This window comes from Canis aureus, chromosome 25 (genome assembly GCF_053574225.1).
Source record: "Canis aureus isolate CA01 chromosome 25, VMU_Caureus_v.1.0, whole genome shotgun sequence".
Lineage (NCBI taxonomy): Eukaryota > Metazoa > Chordata > Mammalia > Carnivora > Canidae > Canis > Canis aureus.
The window spans coordinates 12,668,526-12,692,938 of NC_135635.1; the positions used below are offsets into that span (position 1 = coordinate 12,668,526).

A 24,413-nucleotide genomic window follows, 5' to 3' on the forward strand; every position below is an offset into this window, starting at 1 on the left:
ATCTGACATTACTAGAGTTCTAATTTGAATCCAAAGAAAAATTATATCTAAGAGGAGATAATGCATTATAAAATTCTGGGTTATAAAAAGAAATTTCTAAGTGAAAGTTTAGGTAATAGAAAAGCAGACTTTTTCTTTGATCATTCTTATCTCTTGGAAAGAATTAGCCTCTGAAAAAAACACTCACACATTCAGTAAGCTGAAGATCATTGTAACACGGTGTATCTAGGCCAGGAATATTTGTTTAGGGATCACATTAATCTCTGTGACATTATAACAAAGAATTGCAAAAGGATATATACAGATCAGACTGGCCTTACAAAGACAGGAATATTAAAAATTGAGCATGCCAATATGATCAAGTGTGATAATGTCAAAAGAAACACAAAATCACTTTTTCCTTGAGGGAAAACTGGGTACGAATGGAAGACTATAATTGTGTTGTGATAGATATATGTTTAAAGGAAACTTAGGAAAGCTATTTACATCCATTTAGTACATATTTATTGCACACTTCATCTATGTCAAGCAGAGGGTTTTAACATGATGCTAGATTTGTTTTATCATTCTAGTCTTGTATGTACTAATTCATTCATCAAACAGCTGAGTACCCACTCTGCGTCAGGCAGTGTGCTAGGTGTTGGTACAGAGAAAGGTAAGATTTTTGCATGTTCGCCATGGAGTGCACAGAAAAGGAGACTGAAATGGACAATAAACATATAAACTTGTGTAACTTCATTAGACATCAAGGAATTATGCATATACCACTTTTCTAGATGGCTTAAATTTGTAAAGACAACACAATAGCAAGTCTTTGCAACAATGTGGAGCAATTGGAACCATGACACTGCTGGTAAGCATGTAAATTGCTACATCCATTTTAACAAATCTGTTTGGCAGTCATTACTAAAGGTGAACATGTATATATCCTACGATTCTGCAATGTACAAAATGTACTCCTAGAATGTATCAGAAATGCATGCACATATTCACCAAAAGATGCATGCAAAAATTTGCAGATTACTGTTATTGTGATAACCCAGAATTAGCAATCCTGCTGATTGTAAAAGTGACAACTAAATTGTGGTATAATCATATAGTGAAATGTTACACAGCTATGAGAAAGAGAACAAACTACAGTTAGATGCAACAATTTCAGTGAATGATACCAATATTATGTCAAATAAAAGAAGCCATACTCTAAAGAATACCTACTGCATGATATATATATATATATATCATATATATATATCATCATATATATCACATACATCATAGATCATATATATCATATATATAAATATATATATATACAAAAAAAATTCAAAAATAGGCAAAACTTGGAGAAAAGTAATATGGAACAGGGAATACTGGAGACTCCTAGAGTGCTCATAATGATTTGTTTCTGGATCTGGATGCTGGCTACATGGATGGCTTCACTCCGATCATTCCTTACACAGACACTAGTGATTTGTAACTCTCCTGTAAAAATTTACTTAAAAATAAGCACTGAGTACCATTCTTGAGCTAAGGCAAACATACTGTAGGAAAGCGAAGACAAGGGGAAACAGCAGAAGTGTGATGAATAAAGTAACTAGGCTGTCACTACCTACTGACAGTTTTCTACTTTATTTGCTATGGTTCCTCATTACCTGATATATGGACAACTGTGGTGATCACCCACTAGTGTCCCTGTCTCACGTACCTTCACTTTTCGATTTATTTACACATTCCAGTGAAATCTATTTTTCTTATAATTTTTAATCATTGCTTAACCCATGTCATTCCCTTGCTCAGATCTGATCACTGACTCCTCACTGCCTATACTATAATAACCAAACTCTTTAGCCAAACATATAATGCTTTCCATTAATATGATCAAACTCTGACTTCGACTGACTTATCATACATTATCTGTCTTGAACCACCCATATAATTCAATAATATGTAGTATCAAGGGATGGTTAAGGGCACAAACCCAAGAACTCTTATTCTGTGACATTGGCAAATTACTAGATATCCCTGTGCCTCAGTTTTCTAATCAGTAAAATGGGGATACTACTAGTAGTTATAACACCAACCTCAGAGAGTTGTGTGGGGATGAGATAATACCTATAAGAGTGTGTGACCTTACTGATATGAACTGGCTATTATTTTTTTTCATTATGTTAATCAGCAAAAGCAAGATCCAGTATTGCCTTGTCACTTGGTTCAAGGCATTCTTCCTAAATATGGAAGGCTCTTGTTCCATCTTTAATCTATCCCTCCCTATCCTTTCTTTTAAAGGCCTTTTCAAGTTCCATCTTTAATCTATCCCTCCCTATCCTTTCTTTTAAAGGCCTTTTCAAGTACCATTTCATTAAAGTCATGATAATACAGGGAAGTCTATTCGGTGGCACCCCTGTGCCAGTCATGCATCATGTGTTTGATTTTATTTACTTTGTTTAATGCACACCTATCTCCTGTCTTAATTTTAAGTTAGCTGAGGCACGTGCAATCACTAAAAGGGCTTTCTACTCCAGCAACAAAAGCCTATTATCATTCAATTGTGTTTATTTACTTAAGTAAATTATGTGTGTAGTAAACTATCTTTTTTTCAGCATTATTGAAGTATAACTGACAAATAAAACTGTAAGATACTTCAAGTGTACTCTGTGGTGACCTGATACACTTATACATTGTGAAAGAAGTCCTATCAACTACTTAATTAACGGATCCATCACCTCACTTATTTATTTATTTTACTGAGAACACTTAAGTTCTACTCTGAAACAAATTTCAATTACTAAACACAATGTTATCAACCATAATTATCAGGTTTTACATTGTATCTTCATACCTTAATCATTTTATAGATAAAAGTATCTTGTATCCTTTCATGAACCTCTCCCAATTTCTACCAAGACAAAGCAATAAACAAACACCAGTTGCATTTCTATACACAGTAAACTATCAGAAAAATAAATTAAGAAAATAATCCTATTTATAATTGCATAAAAATAATTAAATACTAAAAATAAATTATAAAATCCTTAGGAATAAATTTAAAAGAAGTAAAGATAGGTATGCTGAAAATTATAAGGCATTGATAAAAGAAATTTAAAAGAAATTTTAAAAGAAATTATAAGGCAATTCTAAAATTTGTATGGAATGATATAAGATATCTGAATAGCCAAAACAATCTTGAGAAAGAAGAACCAAGGTAGAGGCATCACATTTCCTGATTTCAAACTATATTACCAAGCTATAGTAATCAAAAGAGTATTGCATAAAAAAAAGATACATTCGTTTACAAAACAAAACAAGATCCCAGAGATAAACTCATGTACATATATGATCAATTGTATGTATGACCAAGGAGACAAGAGTGGTAAAAGGTGAAATGATGAAAGGACAGTCTCTTTAACAAATCGTGTTGGGAAAACTGGACAGCCATGTGCAAGAGAATGAAACTGGACCTCTACCTTAAACACTCACAAAAATCAACTTAAAATGGATCAAAGACCTGAAAGACCTGAACATAATACCTGAAATCCTAAAATTCCTAGAAAAAAAACCTAGGAGATAAGATCCTTGACATCAGTTTTGACAATGATTTTTTGGATTTGACACCAAAAGTAAAGAAAACAAAAGCAAAAGTAAAGGGGTAGGACTACATTGAACTAAAACTTCTGCACAGCAAAGAAAATCATCGACAAAATTATAAGGCTATAATTAGAATCTATGACATGGAAGAAAACATTTCCAAATCATATATATGAAAAGAGATTAACATCCAAAATATATAAAGAACTTTTACAACTCAATAGCAAAAAATAATCTTTTTTTTTTAAGATTTTATTCATTTATTCATGAGAGACACACACAGAGAGAGGCAGAAACACAGACAGAGGGAGAAGCAGGCTCCATGCAGGGAGCCTGACGTGGGACTCGATCCCGGGACTCTAGGATCAAGCCCTGGGCCGAAGGCAGGCGCTAAACCACTGAGCCACCCATGGATCCCCCAAAATAAACAATCTAAGTTAAAAATGGACAGAAGAACTAAATAGACACTTATTCCAAAGAAAATATTCAAATCGCCAACAGATAGATAAAAAGGTACTCCTCACTAATCATCAAGAAAATGGAAATCAAAACTACAATGAATATCATCTCATACCTGTTAGAATAGCTATCACCAATAAGATAAAGATAGCAAGGGCTGTTGAGGATGTAGAGAAAAGGGAGCTCCTACGTACTGCTGGTGGGAATGTTAGTTGGTGTAGACACTATGGAAAACAACATGGAAGTTCCTCAAAAAAAAACAAAAACAAAAACAAAAACAAACCACAGGGCAGCCCGGGTGGCTCAGCGGTTTAGCTCCACCTTCAGCCCAGGGCGTGATCCTGGAGACCTGGGATTGAGTCCTACATCAGGCTCCCTGCATGGAGCCTGCTTCTCCCTCTACCTGTGTCTCTGCCTCTCTCTCTCTCTCTCTCTCTGTCTCTCATGAATAATAAATAAATAAAATCCTAAAAAAAAAAAAAAAGAATGTTCTTTAAACACACACACACACAAACATATGATCCAACAATGTCACTTCTGGGCATATATCCAACCCACCTTAACCAAAAAAAAAAAAAAAAGAAAGAAAGAAAGAAAGCAGGATATTGAAATACCTGCTCTCCCATGTTCAGTGCAGCATTACCCATAATAGCCAATATACAGGTAAAATCTAAGTGTCCACCAACAGATGACTGGATAAAGAAGTGGTATATAATACAATAGAATATTATTCAGCCATGAGAGAGAAGGATATCCTGCCATTTGCAATAATATGGATGAACCTAAAGAACATTACACTAAGTGAAACAAGTCAGATTAAGAAAAATACTGCCTGGTATCACTTATATACGGAAAATTAAAAAGAAGTCCAGCACATAGAAACAGAGTAGAGGGACTCCTGGGTGGCTGAGCATCTGCCTTTGGCTCAGGTCGTGATCCTGGGTCCTGGGATCAAGTCTCACACCAGGCTCCCTGCAGGGAGCCTGATTCTTCCTCTACCTATGTCTCTCCCTCTCTCTGTCTCTCATGAATAAATAAATAAAATCTTAAAAAAAAAAAAAAGAAATGGAGTAGAAAGCTACATATCTTTTATATGCTAGCACATTTTTATTAATTCATAATTTCTTTTCCACATATTATTTCATACGGTAAATTTATTGTTTCCTTTTACTTCATTGATAGGTTATGTGAAAATATCAAATTACTTAATTTTACATAAAATACCTGTAAAATTTAGTTTAACTTTACATATTTTTACAGCCATTCAGTTCTAAATTTTATCCTAGTCTATTTTATGAAAGAAAAATTTCCCTAAAGAGTGAGCAGCAGAGTCAACTGCTCATCTAATTTTATGAGTTGAAGATTTATTACTGTACCTTTTACTGCAACATAGAGTTCATTAAAATGTTTTTAGCCACATAATGACTGTCTATTCTTGGGGCATTTTTTATTTGAAAATAATAATGAATCACCCCTGAGATGCTGATTATAAAAAGAGTAATAAGCTCTTCTTAAGAAAACTGTTACCTGCTTTAAAAAGAAGAGAGGAGCTGATTAAAGACACTGCCCATAAAGCCTTTGGACTGTGATATGGTTAGGGTACCAGGTACCACATCCATCCAACACATGTCAGTTGCCCTTTCTCATTTGTCACACTTTTTCAAGTCAGTGGGAAGAACAATGTTTGAAACAAGAATGGAGAAATTTCTATTCATGTCTGTTAAAAAAAAAAAAAAAAAACAGAATCTAATAGGAATACAACAGCATGTATTCTATGAAAACACATTCTTTTAAAACTTGCCTCACAAAGTTCCAAGCACAAGTTGAGTGAGTTGCCTCTTAAGCTTCTACAGAATGCCCCACAGCTGGGGCTACTGTTAATTATTCCAAGCAGCTCTCATCATGGGCACTTCAAAGAGTCTCCCAGCCACTTTCCAGCTCTAGGAAGCTTCTATCTTTTTCACCAAACCATTCACAAGGCTTGGAAACATTGGAAACATCTTTCATCTTTCAGTTCCTCTGTGGTTAATCATGTTTGTGTTCAATTCCATGTTCAATCCAGTGCCATTTTCTGCAAATCTGCTTTGCAGGCAGGCATGTGAATACAGTCAGCTTTACCGTGTGTAGTTCAGTAATGAAAAACCTGTGTTAGGGTGAAGGCAAACACATATCTTCCAATCCAATTCATGCAGTTATATAAACTGAATTTGAAACACCATGTTGCAGACTTGGGTTCTTTCTTATTTACAGGATAGAAGGGAGAGTCTATAGAAATACAATTGTTTCAGTCCATTATTACGAGTTCTTAGAGATTTTGAAACTTAAGAAGCAGTAAGTCTTCTAACTTCTGATTGACTTTGTGATAAAGATGCAAAGAAAGGGAACAGAAGGCAACAGAGAGAGCCTTCAGGGACAGCCCACTAGACATCTGAAAAACTCTTACATCTAGACTATAATGCCTGAAATTCTGAGCTCAAGGTCTATCCATTCATTTATTCCATTATTCAAAGAAAATTAACAGAATGCCTGTAGTTTGCCAGGCACAACGCTAGGAGCAGGAAGGGTGCTGGAGGTATTAAGTTCAAGAAAATCCTAAACCACTTTTTTAAGAAATCCATACATTTTTGCGAGGGGAACACCATGAGAGAATAAACACATAGCAGAGCACAGGAAAAATGTTATGGAAATGAGAGGTATAGAAATGCACTGGCCACAGAAATAAATCCACAGATGGATAGAGTGGAGTGTGGAGGATTCTTGAGAATATCAGAAACTTGCCAGCTATAGGAGAGATGTAGGGGAGGGGTGAGAACACCAAGTCAAAAGAAAAGAAGGAATAAGAAAGGGGAGGAGTTTCATGTGACTACAGAAGGTCTAAAAGCAAAAACTTAAAAAAAACAAAATAAAAGGTTTGAAGGTCCATTTTTGCCTAACAAATTTGGATTTTATCCTATTGCTAATAAAATGCTAATGAAGGGCTTTAAACAAAGAAGTAAAATAGTGACAATCCTGACAGTAGCAGGCCAGCTGAGCTGCAAATGGTAGAGACTGGGTGAAGGGAAAGTCGACCGAAGAAGCAATTGTGTTCAAGATGAAAATGGCAAAAGCTCAAGAATCATTGAGTTATTACTTCCATGTAAAGTTCAGATATCATCAATGGGACACACTTTTGTCATTCAAATATCTATTGGTATAAGTGAATTTATTTTTATTTTTTTTTATTTTTTTTATTTTTTGGTATAAGTGAATTTAAAGACGTTCTTCCCAAAAGACAAAAGCTGCTAAGAAATCAGACCATGAGCAAGAAGGTGCCAGATGACCAGGATGATGGAGGGAAAAGAAGAGCAAAAGGTCGTGACGTATGGCTCACTTCAAAATTTTACTTAAAATCAAGTCTGGATCTCAATTTACAATAAATCTCAATAATGTTATAGGGAAGTTCTGGCTCAGGATGGCAACGTAATAAGATCCTAAACTCACCTCCTCCCATGAAAACCAATGGGATTTGCATCCATAAGACCCACAAAGCTATGGCAAACCAAGAAACAAATCTTAAAGGGGTCACAGGGAGATTCTCACACCCCAGGACCCCTCAAAGAAGCAGCCTTTTGGGATCCCTGGGTGGCGCAGCGGGTTAGCGCCTGCCTTTGGCCCAGGGCGCGATCCTGGAGACCCGGGATCGAATCCCACATCGGGCTCCCGGTGCATGGAGCCTGCTTCTCTCTCTGCCTGTGTCTCTGCCTCTCTCTCTCTCTCTGTGTGACTATCATAAATAAAAAAATAAAAAAAAAATAAAAAAAAAAAAGCAGCCTTTTGTATGGCATTACGTTGAAGAAATTTCTTTGCTAATTTTGGTCTGAGGGGCGGGGGCATACTAGGATACTCCCTGGGATAGAGGCTGATGGGTCCCATCTTTCTGCTCTTCCTCTGCCTTGCTAAAGCCAGCTACATTTTTCCCTTGGAGGGGTGTGTGTGCCATTTTTATGCTCTAACAGGCAGGTGTCATCTTCCACCCTGGCCCCCCGCCTTGCTGATGCTGGCAGGCACCATATTTCTCTTTCTTTCTTATGTCTTCTCTCTCTTTCTCTTTTTTCATTTTATCTTTTTCTTTTTTTCTTTTTCCTTTTTCCCAGAGGATGGCAGTTTTGCACTCTCCCACTGGCACATTCCTGAAGGGAAGCTTCCATATACACCTGGTGCCCTGGTTTTTAGGTCTTGTGGCTCCGTTTTTGTGGCTGCCACCCTTTGAGTGCCTGGCTCTGGAGGCCAGAGCTGCTGACACTCATAGGTCCCTTGGGACTCCAACAATTGGAGAGGCAGTTCTTGGCAGATTACCACTCTTACTCCCAGGGAACTGCGCAAATAGCTGCTGAAACACACCCACAGTCTTTCTGAGAAAGGCTTTCTTGTCCTAGAGCTTTGGCCTTAGGAGCAAGTTGAGATTTGGCACTCTCTAGAGGTTATGGAGGTGCTCTCAGGGAATATAGGCCAGGGGATGCCATACTTGCACTCTCCATCTGCCTCACTACAATGACCAGTATCCCCCACCTGGACCCCTGATTTTTTTCAACTGCCACCAGAGCACACATCTAGATGGCCTGTTCCAGTGGCAAGACTGACACTTGTGGTCCTACACAACTGGATATATTTGCATACTTAAAAAGCTGCTGCCTATGGACTGGCTCCAATCAGCTTAAATCTAGTTGTTGAGATCCTTCCCTTTGGGACACTGATCAGTTCTGGCACACACTCAACTACTGAAAGCTATTAAAAATAAAGCAGGCTGGGATCCCTGGGTGGCGCAGTGGTTTAGCGCCTGCCTTTGGCCCAGGGCGCGATCCTGGAGACCCGGGATCGAATCCCACGTCGGGCTCCCGGTGCATGGAGCCTGCTTCTCCCTCTGCCTGTGTCTCTGCCTCTCTCTCTCTCTCTCTCTGTGTGACTATCATAAATAAATAAAAATTAAAAAAAATAAAAAGGACACTTCCTTGTCTTTAAAAAAAAATAAAAAATAAAAAAATAAAGCAGGCTACTTGAACAATCACAAAGGTTCAAGAGACAACCAAGAGCTAGGGCAAGGTTGAACAGTAACTTTCATCTCCAACACAAAGACAACTTCTTCAAGACAGGGAGTGGTGGTTGTTTCAACTAACACATATAAATGAACATTTGGAATCAGGGAAAAATGAAACAGAGAAATATGTTCCAAATAAGGGATAAGATAAAACCCCAAGGGGGAGGGAACTTAATGAGACAGACATAAGTAATTTACCTAATAAAGAGTTCAAAGTAACAGCCATAAAGATGGTCCCAAACTTGGGAGAAGAATTGATGAACACAGGGAAAATGTCAACAAAGAGACAGAAGCTGTAAAAAAAAAAAAATTATCAAACAGAAATCAGAGAGTAGAAGAATACATTAACTGAACTGAAAAATCATCAGAAGAGTTCAACAGTAGACTAGATGAAGGAGAAGAAAAGATCAGTGAAGAGGCAGTGGAACTCACCCAATCAGAGCAACAAAACAAAAACAGAAACAAAGTGAAAATAGCTTAGTAGGCTTAAAAGAGGGAGGACTCAAATAAATAAAGTCAGAAATGAAAGAGGTGACATTACAAAAGACACACAAAAAATACAAAAGATTAAGAGATTATTATGAACAATTATATGGCAACAAATTGGATAACCTAAAAGGAATGGATAAATTCCTCGAAGCATACAAGCTCCCAAGACTGAATCATGAAGAAACAGAAAAACTGAACAAACCAATTACTAGTAAGGAAATTGAATCTGTAATCAAAAGCTTGCCAATAAACAAGAGCCCGCGACCATACAGTTTCTCTGGTGAATTCTACCAAACATTCAGATAAGAATTAATACCAATTCTTCTCATAATCTTCCAAAAAATAAAATACAGGGACTACTTTCAAATTCATTTTACATAGCTAGCATTACCTTGATAGCAAACCAAACAAGGGCATCACACACAAAAATTATAGACCAATGCTTCTGATGAAAATAGACACAAAAAATCTCCAACAAAATATTAGCAAACTGCATACAACAACACATTAAAAGAATCACATACCATGATAAAATGGGATTTGTTCTAGGAATGCAAAGATAGTTCAATATCCACAAATTGACCAATGTGATATGCCACATTAATAAAATAAAGCTTGAATATGATCATCTCAATAGATGCAGAAAAAGCATTTGAGAAAATTCAACATCTATTTATGATAAAAACTCAGCTAAATGGATACAGAGAAAACATACCTCAACAAATAAAGGTCATATATGACAACCTACAGCTTGTATCACACCCAATGTGAAAGCTGAAAGCTTTTCTTGTAAGCTCAGGAACATTTTCACCACTTTTATTCAACTTTCATTTTAGCATTGGAAGTCCTAGCCAGAGTAATTGTGCAAGAAAAAGAATTAAAGGCATCCAAATTAAAAAGAAATACAACTGTCACTATTTGCAGATGGCATATTACACACAGAAAACCCTTAAGACTCTACCAAAGGGATCCCTGGGTGGCGCAGCGGTTTAGCGCCTGCCTTTAGCCCAGGGTGCGATCCTGGAGACCCGGGATCGAATCCCACATCAGGCTCCCAGTGCCTGGAGCCTGCTTCTCCCTCTGCCTGTGTCTCTGCCCCCCCCCCTCTCTCTCTCTCTCTCTCTCTCTGACTATCATAAATAAATAAAAATTTAAAAAAAAAAGACTCTACCAAAAAAACTGTGAGAATGAATGAATGAATTCAATAAAGTTGCAGGATACTAAATCAATACAGAGAAATCTGTTGCATTTCCAATACTACACAAGTGTCCACACTACACAAAGCAATCTGTAGATTCAATGCAATCTTAATCAAAATTCCAATGGCATTTTCAACACAACACAAAAATCACTCCTAAAATTTGTATGGAACTACAAAAGACCCTGAATAGCCAAAGCAATGTTGAGAAGAGGAACAAAACAGAAGGCATCACACTCCCTGATTTCAAACTATATTATAAAACTATACTAATCAAAACAGTATAGTACTGACATAAAAACAAATAGATCAATGGGATGGAACAGAGAGCCCAGAAATAAACCCATGAATATATGGTCAATTAATTTAAGAAAAAAGATCCAAGAATACTCAATGAGGTTAAAAAAGCTCTTCAGTAAGTGGTGTTGGGAAAACTGGACAGCCACATGCAAAAGAATGAAACTGGACCACTTTTTCATACCATACACAAAAATTACTTGAGAGGGGATTAAAAGCGTGAGCATAAGATCTGAAACCATAATACTCTTGGAAGAAAACATAGGTGGTAATTTCCATGACTTTGGTCTTGACAATAATTTTTTGGATTTGATAGCAAAAGCAATGACCACAAAAGCAAAAACAAACAGGCAGAACTACAGCAAACCAACAAACTTTTGCACAGCAGAGGAAACCATCAACAGAATTGTAAGGCAATCTATGGAATGGGAGAAAATATTTGCAAATCATATATCTTTAAGGGGTTAATATCCAAAATATATAAAGAACTCATACAATTCAATAACAACAAACAAACAGTTGGATTAAAAATGGGCAGGAGGGATCCCTGGGTGGCGCAGTGGTTTGGCGCCTGCCTTTGGCCCAGGGCACGATCCTGGAGACCCAGGATCGAATCCCACATCGGGCTTCCGGTGCATGGAGCCTGCTTCTCCCTCTGCCTATGTCTCTGTCTCTCTCTCTTTCTCTCTCTGTGACTATCATAAATAAATAAAAAAAAAATAAAAAGAAATGGGCAGGAGATCTGAATAGACCTTTTGGATTTTCCAAAGAAGATATACAAATGGCCAACAGGTACATGAAAAGATGCTCAAAATCACTAACCACCAGGGAAATGCAAATCCAAACTATAATGAGATCTCATCTCACACCTGTTAGAATTGCTGTTATCAAAATGACAAGAGATATAACACAAGCAGGTGAGATTGTAGAGAAAGGGGAACACTTGTGCACTGCTGGTGGGAATGTAAATTGGTGCTGCAGCTACTATGGAAAACCATATGGAGGTTCCTCAAAATCTATCCATCAATTCCATTTCTGGGTATTTATCTGAAGAAAATGAAAATACTGACTCCAAACCTATACGCACCCTCATCTTCACTGCAGGATTATTTATAATAGCCAAGATATTAAAACAACCTAAGTCTCCATCAATGGATGAATGGATAAAGAAATTATGATATTCATATATATAATGGATAAAGAAATCACGATATTCATATATATAATGCATGCACACACACAGCAGAATATTATTCAGCCATGAAAAAATGAAATCCTGCTACTTGCAACAACATGGATGGATCCTGAGGGCATTGTGCTAACTGAAATGAATGAGACAGTGCTAGACAGATACTGTAGAGTTCTCAAAAACAAACAAAACATAGATACAGAGAACAGATGGGTGGTGACTAGAAGTTGGGCAAAATGGTTGAAGGGAGTCAAAAGGTACAAAATTCTACTTTAAAAAATAAATAAGTCATAGGTTTGTAATGAACTGCATGGTAACTATAGTTAATAGTACTGTATTGCATATTTGAAAGCTGCTAAGAGACCGGATCTCAAAAGTTCTCATCATAAGAGAAAAAAGAAATCTATAGCAATGTATCTTGATGATGTTAACTAGATTTATTGTGGTGTTCATTTTGCAATAGACACAAATATTGCATCACTATGTTGTACACCTGAAACTAACATAATATTGTATGTATGCAATTTACCTTAATAAAAAATAATGTTATCAGTGATCTGATGAGGTTTTTTGTGGTACAAAATGATGAGGAGAATGGGAACCACCGCCAGACCTTCTGACAGGGACACCATGTGAAGTGTGAAAACTGCAGTCATGTGTGGTGGTCCTGTTTCCTTGCTCAGAAGCTTAGCACTCAAAAAAAAAAAAATCAAACTCAAGTTCATACCTTATAAATTTAAAACAGATAAAATAGTGCTTAACACATTAAAGCCTGAATATAAAGACCTTTCCAGTCTTTTCTTTGTAGGTTAAAATAAAACTGTACTTATTCATAATGGAAATTCAGTAGAATGGCAAATCAGTATGATCATCTAGATAGAAGTTCTGAGGGGCTAGCTATTTCTACCCTCATAGTCACAGGAAAGAAATTTAGAATAAGAAAGTTTGAAAAATCTTTGTGAGATAACCCAGTATAAATTTAAAGCAAAGAACCCAGTTCAAAGCCCATGCCCCTTCCTGAATATACAATGTTGTCTTACATTCACATTACTACTTTACTATCCCTACATCATAATTTCTTAAAACGAGCTGAACTACTCCGGGAGAAGGGGAAAACTAGGATAAACCCTCAGTGTCATTCCACTAAGATATGCTGGTAAGGTCCGTTTAAGTTCATAACAACTGAAGGAACAGCTTCCCCCTAGGGCCCACTTTGCCTTGTATAGGCAGAAAATGGAATCTGTACACCACAAGCTACTAGAGGGCAGAGACCTCACCATTTGGATGAGTAAATATAGGAAGTTTGAACTCACACATTTTCATATATTCATATGGACAATAGTTCTTATTGCTCTTTATTTCCATAATACAGAGATGTTGCCTGGCACATATATGCAATTAATAAATATTTATTGAATGATTAAGTCATAAGTGCACAAAGTTTCCACCACAGTCCTTCTTGCATCTAAGTGTCCATATGAATATATGAAAATATATGAGTTCAAACTTCCTACATTTACTCATCCAGATGGTGAGGTCTATAGAAATGAGAATGACTAAAAGTTGAGGAGAGTGATCTAGATTCTCCAAGAAAGGAAAACATCCGTGCCCCCATTTCTCTGTGTTCTGGAGAATGAACTACTTGCGTAAGCTGAGAGACCCATCAGGCTCGTGATACTGGGTTCTAAGAACCTACCTTGTGTCAGGCAATTTGCATATACAATAAACATGAATGGCATAGAAACTGGGGTACAACCACTGGCTTGCTCAAGGTCACACGCGCTTACAGAGGCAGGACAGGAATTCCAACCAGATTTCCTTGATTCCAGGATTCATGCTTTTCCCACTGTAGCACAACACTTTTCAAGATAACTATATCCTGTTAAAACCGCAGTCAATTTAAGTAGCATTTAATCATGATTACAAATCTCATATAATGTAATTCTTTACTTGCACTGACATGATTACTTTCAGTTCTTCCCTAATTCTTTCAGATGATCAGTCAATGTTACTTGGACAGTTAAAAAACACTTTTAAAATGTGGGATGATAATAATATGTTATTGAAGAGTTCAGTGATGTCTTCAAATTAAACAGCAATTTCTCAAAAAACTAACTGTCCACCAGATTTACAAGTGCCCTTCTAAAACTCATAAATGCTTCCTAAGCATACACAAATTAGCACGGCTGCTTTATGAGGTAGTAAGGTGCACTGTGCCATCAAGCACACACAGAGGTAGCACGGTGTAGATCCAATTCAACGGGATTCCTAAATGTTTAGCTCTGATCTGCATTTACAGTTCCTGTGTTAACACCTGTAAACGAACTGTGCAGAGACTTAAGCAAATAAACATGATAACCCCCAAAGATTTTTAATTTAGCAGCACAGTTCTAGAGAATGCAAAACACCATTACAGAACTAAAAGATGGTGTGGCTGGCGTCCCGACTAGTTAAGTTCTCCTTGAGACATTGCATTGGTAAAGTTCCTTCTGCTAGTACTACACTCAGCCCCCTGCAGAAAGTGCTACGTTGACATTGCTCAATGTGGGAACTGTTTCTACAGTACAAAAAAAAAAAAAAAAAAAAAAAAGCCTTGTGTGCTGCATTTCATTATGAATTTCAAGCTAGGTAAATAGAAGAGACTTTAATGCATACACTAGAGAAAATTCTGCTTTCTGCTCCAAACTGTTCTTCGCATAGACTTCACAGACCTCCACCCCTACTCCCTGGTCTCCAGAAGCTAGAAAGGAGGACTTTGCAGTTACCCAGCACTGGCTAGGAGCTGGCGGGAGCTAGAAGGGGAGGTAGAAAGTGGGAACAAAGAGCCATAAATGACTCTGCACCCTTCTATTCACTTTCCCACTCTGGGGTTAAGGTTGTATGCCTGCTAACAGCATCACAGGAATAATAACAGAGGAATAACTGCTGACAGCAGCAGTGAACTTTGATTCTTAACTCCCACGCACCCCACAGGCATCCCAACATGATGATCGTCACAGCAATGGCACTGCTGCCCTCTTAAAGAATTGTGCCCAAGCCTCTGATGGTATCAAGACTCTTCTGTGGTGCCTTTGAGTCTTGAAAGGGTGTAAAACAGCATGCAAAAGAGGCTTTTATTTGGATGTATGCTCTGGTGAATTCCTGGTCGATGTGAACTTTTGCCATGTCTCAATGCCTTTAGTAATGTCTTTTGCCTTTTTGGTCTCTAGTGATCTCTGACACCTAATACTGTAACTAACACAATGGATTTCTCTTCTGAATGTACACCAAGAAATGTTTTAGCAAATATGGATGTGTAAATACCTAGAAACTACTAAATGTAATCTTGCTCAAGCAGACTGACTCCAAAAATGAATTTTCTTTGTATTATGTGAAAACTATGATACAGATTTACATTAATACTATGATTTTTTTTCTTTTGTGATTCTGGATTTTGATCTGCTTCAGTGGAATGCAAACTATTTAAAAAATAATACTGTTAGAGTTGTTGGCTTTTGCTAAACTTTGGCAAATTAGTAAAATCTTTAATTACCTATAGAACTAGACCTTTAACATATGTTCTTTCTCCTCCAAATGAATGATTTAAGAAAATTTTGTTATTTTATAAGAACAATTCATAAATCTATTATATGTGCTTTAAGCAATTAACTAGATAAAATATTTTCAGTATGTCTGGACTATAAGAAAAAAAAAGGATTGCTTAACAGTTTCTCTTATCCCATATGGAGAGTTTCATAATATATGAACTACTGTGTACTTTATACTGCTAAGAAATTTGTGGCACCACATATAAATCAGCATAGCCATTTCAAATTCAAAAGTAGAAAAAAAACGTTGCATTAAATTAGTTCAATAAACAAATCACTGAGCACAAAAAATGGAAAATGAATTACTCTATTTTAAAATCTATTTTGTCTTTGCACATTTTAAATTAATCATATATATTTCATATTGGTTTCCTGTTACTATAAAATGTGTAAAGTTGGGACACCTGAGTGGTTCAGCAGTTGAGCGTCTGCCTTTGGCTCAGGGTGTGATCATGGGATCTGGGATCAAGTCCCACATATGGCTCCCTGAGGGGAGCCTGCTTCTCCCTCTGCCTATGTCTCTGCCTCTCTCTATGTGTCTTTCATGAATAAATAAATAAATCTTTAAAAAAAAGTGTGTAAAGTTGACTGATACAATGGCAGATTAACTAAAATAATTGACAGGAATCAAATATTTCTAAATTAATTGTTACATAGGATATTTTGCACATATATACACACGAAACTAGCATGCTACTTGTGTGTGTGTATACACAACTATCCATTTTAAAAGCTGATGGCATCACTGAACAACTGAATATGAGAGATTTCTAATAATATTCCTTTTAAAATATTTATGCTATTTAACAGACAATATTCCAAAAATATGAATATCATCTAACTCATCTTCAACTGCAAATGTGTTCACATGAATCCATTCGAGGATAACAAAAATATGCCTATTACAATGTACCCTGGCATAAAAGATGCACCAATATATTTCTATAATTGAGGCAAATTTCAAGCTCATCATCAACTGATAATATATGCATGTCAAGGTGAAATAATAACAATACTGCAGCTACTTATAAATTGCAATTTAGATTTACATGGTTGATCCTTGCTCTCTATATGATTTAAATAAGGTGATTCTGACATATACTAGTAAGAATATTAGCTAGATGTCTAGATGACCTTGACTTACCACCACCATTTTTATCAAATTATCTTTTCACATTAAAAAAATGAATTTTTAACAAAAGTGCTATATTACAATATAAAAAATAAATTATTCTTCCTCCTTTTTAATGCAACATTAATGGACCATATATAACACTGTTACCTAGCTAAATTGTTTTTTAAATCCTCATTACATGTTTCTGTGTGCATATATGTGAGTGTGTGCTAATTAGATATATGTATTCAGTTCCATTAGCGTTCTAAGACTATCAAATGTAGGCATTCATTTTCCATTTAACAATAAAAATCAAAATGCTTTAGAGATAAGGCAGAAAGTAACCAGGATAATTTATTGTCATTTAGGTTATTTACCCTTTAAATCATATTGCACAAACACGAGTAGAAATAGAAAATTTCTAACTATACAAACTGCAGCATGTAAATATTTCCACTGGGCAAACTGCCAAGACAAACTGGATAGCATCAATGAAAGTAAGTCTATACTTTTTTTTCTTGGCTACACAACTGGAAGGAGAAAATATTAATACAAAAGACCTCTTCACATAAAACCCACTTTTTCAGCCAAAGGCCATCTCCTCTCCCTTCCCCAAAGCACTTAGTCAGCCTATATCTAGATATTATGAGTTTTTTTCTGAAACAAAACCACTATTGGCTCTTCTACGTTCTTCACTCTTGTCTAAGGTCAAATTATTCAAAATTCAACTTTTTAATGCAAAAAAGAGGTATGAATATCTAAAATTTTATTCAAAATTTACTTTTAAAAAATCACCATCCAGAGATTTTATACAGATATTCAGAAAGACAGCACTAATTATTACATAACCCAGAATAAACAGAATATTTCCAAAATAGTGAGGTCAAATAAACTTTCCAAATTCCTACTTATGCCTTTACAAATGCATTGGAAATAATTTCACTGATAAAAGTAATCTAATCATTTTTGTAATACCAGTTAAAATTTCAAAAACTCCATTATCACAGCCCAAATTTCACTAACTTATATATATTTACTTTGTCAACCCCCAATATAAAAATATAGCTACGATGCACAATAGAGAAAATGAAGAGTTCTCACCAGGTGTTTCCAACAGGAAAAAACAAATTTGCTTTTTCCCCCCATGGAAAAATACACGAACAAGATAACCATATTAAACTAAGGAATGGTAAAAAGTTCTGCATAAGTAATTCCAAACTCCCCATGTAACATACTAATCACATTTCAAAGACAGTAATATTTCCTCATCAAAAATGTTTCTAGCAGAGATTTATCATCTTTTGAAATGTCATACAAAATTTATCCCTTAATAATCACACAACTAACTTCATAGTTCATGGGGAGAGCAATTTATTAAAAAAGAGATATTCATTAACATACTTGGAAACTTCAGATGATTTTTTTTCTTTTATCTAAAGATCTAATCTTGATATAAATTAGATAAATATTCTAGATAGATATGTACTCTAGTTATATACTCTGGCAAATACCACACCAAGGTAAAACAGTAATTTAAAATGTCCAAATATTTCTTTCACAGCTCATATTGGTGTTTTATTATTGTCTTACCTCAATGATTTTGTCATGAATCTCCAGGCCATCTGCTCTGTCAGCAGGTCCATTTTCCAAAATTTTTGAAACATAAATTCCTTCCGCTGATGTTTCTTCCTTATTATTCTATAAAAAGTATAACCATTAGCAGTAAGAAAGATGTAAGCAAAATTTTAGTTGGATAAAGGACAATTTAGTAAATGTAAAATTGCCAATCCTCCCTAAACATGCATCTCTCTCTAGTAGCTGGGGATTTGGCACTGAATTTTAACTTCCTTAATACCAAATAGTCATTAATCAAGATGGCAGCTTTAATGAATGAGTCCAGCATCTCTGACAAGATTATCCATTTACTTCATGTTTTTGAATATACATAAAAAGCTATGAGGAAAGGGTATGTACAAGGTGATATTGACTGGCTCTGAAGTATTATTTATGAAATATCTTACTTCTAAAGAGATGGAGTAATTAAAAAGGGTTACAAGAAAACAAAAAAGTATATCCAGCCTCACAATATATTTGGTCTGAGATATGGTCATAGTTTTGAAAATACAATTTGGCCTCATGATATGACAGATTTGGAAATATAGTTCTGACTGTATTCACAGGGGAGACTAGGAGCTTGCTCAAGTGTAAAATCCCCAAAGATCAACTGTAACTGCAAGAGAACCCATTCAAGGCTAATCGGTACACATTTCCAGGTGCAATGAGCCTAATGATTAAACCTCAACCATATAACTGATATAATACAAATAGGACCTTTTAGCCAGTCATGGGAAAACAATAATATTGCAAAACTTATCTAGGTAAAATGCCCAACATACTATAATAATAATTTCAAATGTCATTTTACTTCATGGTAGTTTAAATACAATTATTTCTCCTTAATTAACCTTCGTTAACATGAATCTGAAGAGCCTCTTAAAAATGTCCAGTGTGCTCTAAATGTCAAACACCTGAGTAGCATTTTATAAAAAATATTCCTTAGGGGAAAAGAAAACAAAAAAGATACGATGAGAAGACTTCTATCTTTTCATAATAAATAGAGACTGTTCTAGAAACAGAAGCACAGCAGTCATTAGTTGCTAGGTTTTCAAAATACTAAACAGTAAGGGGGAAATATGTCATTGCCATCCCGACCTAAACACAGCATATGGCCAACAACTCTAAGACAGTTTCCTTGGACAACATCTGCAATGCAAGATGCAAGAATTTCACGGCAGTTTATTAAGAAAATTAAAGAACATGCTTCTTTTCTTTTTTTAACTTTACCACTTTGTTCTAGTTATGTTGAAAATTAAATTGATGTAGTATTTGAAGGATATAAAAGAACTCTGCAACTACAGTAACTGGCTTAAGTTTACAACTCATGTATTTTGAAAACAATTGGCATCAATTAACAAAATATTATTCATTCAATTAAATTAAGGATTTGATTTGGGGAGCCAACAATATTGCAAATCAATTATCTTTAACATGGTATTTCTTATATAATTGTGAAAACAATTATTCCTTATTTCAATTTATTTTAACTGTTCATTCCATCAACGTGCATTATAAACTGCCTGGTCTGTGTTAGCACCTAAACACTAACAAACTGATCTTAATAATTAGAGGGTATAATCAGGCAATATAGTTATCTAATATTATCAAGTAGAAATTGCCTATTCATATTATTGTGAAATAGGTTTAAGAAGTTTAACAATGGGGCTATACAATGTAAATAAAATGTGAAACAAACTCTCCTTTTTTTCTAAAGTAGGAAAGAGGGACGAATTTGTTAGCTGTTGGGTTTTTTTGTTGGTTTTTTTTTTTTTTTTCAAAAAAATGTAATTATGTACTGAGAATCTGCATTAAGGAATCTGATATTTGATCATAAGCATGCTATTAAAGATTAAATCACTTGTTTTCCTTATTAAAATCTACAAATGAAAGCTGTCTTCTATTATTTTACAAGCAAAGAGTGAGTTATGCATGAACAAAGTAGGTTACCTGATTTGGTCGACCTCCTATAATATTGAATCCCAATGTGTCATTTTCTCTTTCTAACACAATGGTGAATGGCTTATGTTCTCCATCCTAGACAAAAAGAGATAAAATAGTTTAAAAAAAAAAAAAAGTAAAGAAAAAATAAATGCTGCCACATACCTTAAAAAAAAAAAAACTGTCCATAAATTAACACCTGAAAAGAAAAAAATTTTAACATTAAAGATGGCTGAATCTGGGAGATTAATTTCTTCCTAAATTCACCATGAAAATATGTATTTTTGGGACACCTGGGTGGCTCAGCAGTTTAGGGCCTACCTTTGACCCAGGGTGTGATCCTGGAGACCTGGGATCAAGTCCCACATCAGGCTCCCCGCATGGAACCTGCTTCTCCCTTTGCCTCTGTCTCTGCCTCTCTTTCTGTGTCTCTCATGAATAAATAAACAAAATTTTAAAAAAAGAAAGAAAATATGTATTTTTTAAATAGTGCTTTTGAGAAACATTTTTTTCAAAAATGTCTAAAGGGCTTCGTATTTTCACACATCAGTTTCTTATCCTAATACATCATCTAATTCTGGCTTCATTGTAATTTAAAACAGATTTCTGGTAACCCTAAAGGTATCCTTATTTTTCTTTTTTTTTTTACAGTTGAGTAAAACGAAGAATCTCATAATTATTTTATATAAAAATTTCACTTTGGAAAATCTTGAGAGATTGAAGTAATAGTGAGTTATTGATAAAATTCTTTCGGCAGTAATACCTGGATTGTTATTGTAAAGCAGGATCTGAGTGACAGTAATCCTAATTTTGAATAGTATTCTTATTTGGTTTTGCATAATTCTTCCAGAATTTTCAAAGGAAAGAATTTGTGTTAAATAAAACTGTACTTCTTCTGCTGGCAACCAGATAATAGTAAAATAAATAGTAATTATATCTACAACCTGTTTATTAACAAAGACCAGTTTAAATACAAGATGAAATCATGTCAGACTGGGTAAGGTTTATTCATGGCTGTGGCTATTATTAACTGTCCTAGGAAATTACATTTGGCAGTTAATGGTAAAATTCCATGAGCACCATCAGCACCAGTATCACCATCACCCCCTCTTCCTAGGAGTTTCTCCCAGGCAGTGCACACAGCAGCCCCTACTGGTAATGGGAACACATTTCTGAGGAGCAGAGAAGCCTGACAGTCTGCAAATCATGAGCAGCTTTCCCTCACTTCTCGAATCATAGCTTGACTTGTTGCATGGACTTCCCGGTCATAGAATTCTAGCTGCTGCTCCTTTCCATCAACCATTGCTTCCCTACGACCTTGTAACATGACCTGATAACACAGAGCACATTTCTGTGCTCCTCTCTGGGTCTTCCCATTTTGCAAATTTACCTGGCTATGAACAGGATACAGAAAGGATGAGGGGTAGCATCCAGTTTTTTAACAAGCAGTGTGCCTCCCTTTAAGTGGAAACGTTTTAGCTACTCACACTTCAGTTTTTGGGGTTTTTTGTTTGTTTGTTTGGTTGGTTGGTTGGTTGGTTTGGTTTGGAAGGTTCAAGGACAGAAGCTTCTAAACTCCATGCCTGGGCTGGAGGCAGTGCAAAGCAGTCCCAAATGGGAATCATCCCGTGTTGCTCCTCCCCAGGAGGCTGAAGAATGAAAACAGCTCCTTGAATGGAGCGCAAGTTCTGCTAAATCCCTGCTCACCATGGCAGCGACCAACAATGTCAAACAGTGCGCAGAGGTCCTCCAGAAGAGAAGGAACAGCTTTATAAACAAGCCTCTTCACACGGGGTGCTGCAAAGAGGCTTGTTTATTCAGTCTGAAAGCGGGCAGTCCCCCAGCACAGTTCGGGGCCAGAAGCTTCGACAAAGAAGGGAAACAGCCGCTGCCCAGGGGCTCACAGGGCGAGTCTGACCGCAGATGGATGTGGCTGCTCCCAGATCTGGTTCCCCAAGCACCCCCACCACACACACACACACACACACACACACACACCAGCAGCACCACCACCACCACCACCAGTGACGAAATCCCAAGGCAGTAAAGGATTCTTCAGGGAAGGTCAGGCTAATGAAAACTCTGCAGGTCCAAGAAATCCCATCTGTTAATCTCTCAACACAAGGTTTTCCTGGTTTCCACATCCCGGACAGTCCCTGCACTGAGTCGAAAGGGGCCCATATGGGTAGCCTGGCAGGGAAACTAAGTCATTGGGAGCTAAAGGTGTATGACAAGGCCTCAGGGATGATGCTGGGGCATCAGCAGTGGGGAGACAGGGTCGGAGAAGTCCTCACCTCCCGGCTTTGGTTTCTGATTGGCTTCAGGCACAGGGCAAGGGCACCAAAAAAAAAAAAAAAAAAAAAAGAAAAGAAAAGAAAAAAAAATCGCAGAGAGAGGGTAGGACAGGAGATGGGGAGCAAGGGTCGGGGTGGAAAAGTGAGTTTTCCTAATCCTTCCTTCTCCACCGAAAAGTTGGGACCGATTCTCCTTAATTGGATCCAACCCCAATTCAGGTGGAAAGAGCGCAATCCTGGGCAAGTGCGGTGCTAAGGCACCGGCAGGTACCGGTGGGGCGGGTGCGCGCCTCCCCCCGCGCGGCGGGCCAGGAGGGCAGCTCGGGAGCTCCCCGGGCGCGGGGGGGGGGGTTCCCTCTTCCACCCCACACGCCCCCCGCCCCCGCCCTCCAGGAGCCGGATCCCTCTGCGCTTACCGGGCCGCGGCCGCCGCCCAGCTCCCCGGCGAAGTTGCGGACGTGAGCCATGTACTGCGCGAACTTCTCCCGGTACCCGCGGGCCGCGAGCTGCACCTCGCCCTGCAGCGCCCGGAGCTGCGCCCGCAGAGCCCTCTCGCGCCGCCTCCAGGCCAGGACTCGCGCCCCGGGCCCCCGCCCGCTGCCGCTGCCGCTCCCGCTCCCGCCCGGCGGCCCCCCGCGCGCGCCCCCGCCCCGGCCGGGCCCCGGCCCCGGCCCCGGCGCCGCGCCGCAGCCCCCCCGCGCGGGCAGGTCCCCGCCGCCGCGGCCGCCGGGCCCCGAGACGCAGCCCCGCGGGCGGCGCCGGGCCCCGCGCTCGACGTGCGCCGCCAGCTCGTGCAGCCGGGCCGAGCGGCCGCCGCCCTGGACGCGCGGCTGCTGCAGGAGGCTGCGCGCAGGCGGCGCCCGGTGCAGCTCGCCCGGCGCGGGGGGCTGGCGCTGCAGCGGGCCCCGGCGCCGCCGCGCCACCCAGGGCAGCAGGCAGCCGGCGCAGAAGACGTGCCCGCACGGCGTGCACAGCGGCTCCTCCGGCACCTGGCCGCACAGTTTGCACTTGCAGTCCGGGTCCGCCGCTTCGGCGAAGCGCTCCAGGGCAAAGCCCATCGTCGGGAGGGGGAGGCGGAGCAGCGAATCCGAGGCCACTGTCTCGGAGCCCCCAGGCTCCCCCGGGCTTCCCCGGGGACGCCTTTCCCGCGGCAGGGGTCAGGCACGGAGGGGAGGAGGAGGAGGAAGGGGGGGGGGGGCGCGATCCTGGAGTTTGGCTCGAAGTTTGCAGGCTCCGGCTGGGTCCCCTGGCTCCGCCGTATTGATGCTAATAGACGCCACCTCCCGGGACACGCGCGCGCGCGCACGCACCGCCTCCGCCTCTTTTGCGGCTCTGCAATTTATATTCTTTCCAATTTTGTCCTCGAGGAGCTGAGACCTGCTGACAATGGCCCCGTCGTCAAGGCAGAGCTGATGACGGGCGCGGCGCGGAGGTCCGGGGACAACTTTTACTTCCATCCGCGCGTCAGCTCGCGGGGAGCAAGGTCGCTGTCCGTCGGTTTTCCGCTAAAACGCGCATCGCCCCGCATCCAGCGGAGCTTCCGTAAAGGTGTTTGAAACACACGCAGTTCCG

At 38.5% G+C, this 24,413-nt stretch overlaps 1 protein-coding gene across 1 annotated transcript in view; it reads right to left on the reverse strand.

Moving 5' to 3' along the window:
• PDZRN4 (PDZ domain containing ring finger 4) overlaps positions 1–24,019 on the reverse strand; it is a 351,649-nt gene extending 327,630 nt beyond the window's left edge. The window contains exons 1-3 of the mRNA XM_077870437.1: positions 23,258–24,019; positions 20,557–20,643; positions 18,583–18,690 (exon numbers count right to left, since the gene is read on the reverse strand). Of these exons, the coding sequence (XP_077726563.1) occupies positions 18,583–18,690; positions 20,557–20,643; positions 23,258–23,899 (837 nt within the window). The 5' untranslated portion in view covers positions 23,900–24,019. The remainder of the gene's footprint in view (positions 1–18,582; positions 18,691–20,556; positions 20,644–23,257) is intronic.
• Positions 24,020–24,413: the final 394 nt, after the last annotated feature.